The sequence below is a fragment of the Asparagus officinalis genome, chromosome 8, assembly GCF_001876935.1.
Source record: "Asparagus officinalis chromosome 8, Aspof.V1, whole genome shotgun sequence".
In the NCBI taxonomy this organism is placed as follows: domain Eukaryota; kingdom Viridiplantae; phylum Streptophyta; class Magnoliopsida; order Asparagales; family Asparagaceae; genus Asparagus; species Asparagus officinalis.
The window spans coordinates 30,729,685-30,732,675 of NC_033801.1; the positions used below are offsets into that span (position 1 = coordinate 30,729,685).

General features: G+C 32.6%; 1 protein-coding gene across 1 annotated transcript in view; it reads right to left on the reverse strand.

The window, feature by feature from the left end:
• Nucleotides 1-2,991, reverse strand: part of LOC109820704 (uncharacterized protein At4g17910) — a 14,209-nt gene that overhangs the window by 1,186 nt on the left and 10,032 nt on the right. Inside the window, exons 12-14 of the mRNA XM_020386899.1 lie at nt 1,453-1,585; nt 1,315-1,366; nt 1,062-1,106 (exon numbers count right to left, since the gene is read on the reverse strand). Coding sequence (XP_020242488.1) covers nt 1,062-1,106; nt 1,315-1,366; nt 1,453-1,585 — 230 coding nt within the window. The remainder of the gene's footprint in view (nt 1-1,061; nt 1,107-1,314; nt 1,367-1,452; nt 1,586-2,991) is intronic.

Consider the following 2,991-nt stretch of genomic DNA (forward strand, 5'->3'; position numbering starts at 1 on the left):
CTTTGAAGAAAGACTTCAAAGAAAGAGACTCAATCCTAATAGACATGATATGAAGCCCCTTCCCACAATAACAAAAAGCCGAACAAAGAAAAAAAGAAAAAAGTTGAACAAGAAATTCATCAGAGTAAAAGGAAACCAAAAACCAGAGGAGGAAGAATGGAAACTAATGAATGAATGAAACATTGTCAGTCAGTTGTAACCTTTGATCCTTATTGTTAACAATTTTTAACACAAGTTACAGAATGCAGAGTGAAGCATGAATGAAAATAGAGGCTTATTTTTACTCCTTGACTTGACAATAAAGGGCAAAAACAACTTGTTATATCAGAATACCTTGTTAAATTATACGCACAACCAAATTTTTTAAATTATTATTAAGTCAGTTATCAGTTTTTTTTTAAAAAGCTACCACTATTGAATTACCTATAATCGCATGGACACATATATGGGTGACAAATGTGCTAAGTCCTTGTGTCTGAATTTCAATAAGACTAAGCCATTGATACATACCCAAGTATTGAGTGATAGTGTTACCAAATTCATGGCCTCTGTAAAAGGCGTAAAGAGAAATAAGCGGGTACAGAAAATCCACCACATCCAACTCGAAAGATATTGATCCACAACTGAAGTACACTCTCAACTGATTCAAACTAGACAATCATAATAAGAGGAGACAGCTGAATTGTGGTTTGCCTGCAGGGCACCATAAAGGGCACTACAGATTCTCAAGTACTTTAAATATAAATAGCTAGGTTTATCTAGCAAGGATTACTATGTAGCTAAACCCTCTAAATTTATCCTTGTAAGGCCAGAATAAGAAACATTCTTTTAAGGACAGGAGTAGAAGACATTTTAACATATAACCACTTCATTATTTTGATCAGGAATCATCTTGAATTCTTTTATGATCACATTACAAATAAATGCTTAACTCAGCTAGATATTTCTCATGCATCACTAGTGAAAAAAATAACACCAAATGATCGATACAGAGATAATTATTTGTAAATTCGCATGAACCTGCGAATAATTTATCATAGTATCAGAAGATGTAATTATACCTGAAAATTCTGAGCTAAAACGAGAGTAACATATGCCAGGTTGCACTGCACAAGTAAAAATCAACAAGTCACCAAGTCAAATACCACACAAAATGATGGCCAAACCCGATAACAAATTCTCAAACACAACATGCAGATTAAAAGAGTAAGACCACCTTAACTTGCTCTTCTGTTAAACGAGAAACTAATACAAATATAACTGATACTATGCACTAATATTGATCAAGACTTCATCATCAGAAACTACCCTTACCATTCGGCGAGAGACTCTTTCCACACCATTATCAAGAATAATGGTCAGTGACCTATTAAACATATCAATTCACATTAGCAACTACCATCAACCCACATCCAGTAAGAAATTGTTGCTGGGCGAAATTTGAAAATTTACCAAAAGAGAATGCAAAGAATCCAAACTCTAGTTCTTGCCCATCTAATATTAGGTCCATTCTTGGTTGATGATTCCTCTCCAAATAAAATAAGGTATCCTAAGTTCACACCCACAAGGTACATACCCCAATATCCTGCAAGATAAAAATAACATGTTAATGGATCTTATGATGGAAACTGAGGGAAAATGATTTATGCTAAAGACCTATTTCCATAAGATTGTTGAATATTGTTCAAATCTATACATACTCTCAAAAGCAAGTAGGAAAAAAATATATCACTTTTTTCTCCTAAAATGGTTAATGCAGGTGACAACATTTGTTTAAATTGATAGTGACAAATCTAGATGGTAACTAGCTTAATTTATGGAGATAATTATTTACAGGAAAAACTTCTTAAATTCTAAACTCTTATTTACAGAACTTTTGATTAAATATTTTATTTTATTTTTTTCCGCTTACATTTGATTATACCTATCAAAAAATAGAATCCATCTATAAGCACTAGCTTAGCTTTACTTTTTACTGAATTCTAGATTGCCTTCAACAAACGTAAACAATAGTTTAAATATACATCTCATAGATTCCCTAGAGCTTTGTCATGCAAAATATATAAAGCCCAAAATGTATTGATGAGATATTAAACATGAACACTTTTTTCTTAACAAATTTTTTAAAAGGAAAATGATTCACTGCTGATAAAAACATCAGATGAAAGCAAACAATGAAGAATAGATATATTTTATATGACTACAGTTGGCTTTATTTTACTTTACCATTTGGCCATATTTTTTAAACATATATCAACTTTAAGAGAAAGTAGGAAGAATTTATTTATCCATCTTATCTCTTAGCATCGGTAATTCAGATGTCTATGCTTCTTTATGATTCAGACATGGGATGTTTTGATAGGAACTTCGTAGTTTAAATGGAGAAGAATAACTGAAACCAAAACTTATTAAATATAACTTCCATAAAAAATTAAGCTCACGCTATAAAAGTAAAACCTGATAATACAATGTTGTTTCTTTTTTAACTACATATTTTCCATTACAATCTATCTGTACACGCTTTCTACTTCTTCATAAGCTCACGGGTACTTGCCAACAATGATAAAGGGTGAGACAACTAGTGAGTCAGGATGTTACACCAAAAGCAGATCACAGAGTTAGAGTGTCGACTTACGCGCTTAAGAATTCTATAGAGGCTAGGCAATGGATTTTATTGATTAGGCAAAATGTCAATGTGCTATGTTATTGATAAAGAACAAGATGAAGATTTACTAACCGAAATGATGAATCTGTATCAAATTTGAACTTGTAGGCTACAAACTGGTTTTGTGCTGAAATCTGACTTTGAACTAGCCTGAAGAAGAAAACGAATCAGCAAAGGAATAAGGCACTGTTTCACGCAAGCAGTAATCATGAATTACTGTTCACGTGAACAGTTGCACGAAATTGATAAAGGTAGCAGTTTGCTTGGGAGGATTGGGGACCTTTTTTGTCATATGAACAGCAGAGAATTTCTAGGGGCCTGGATTT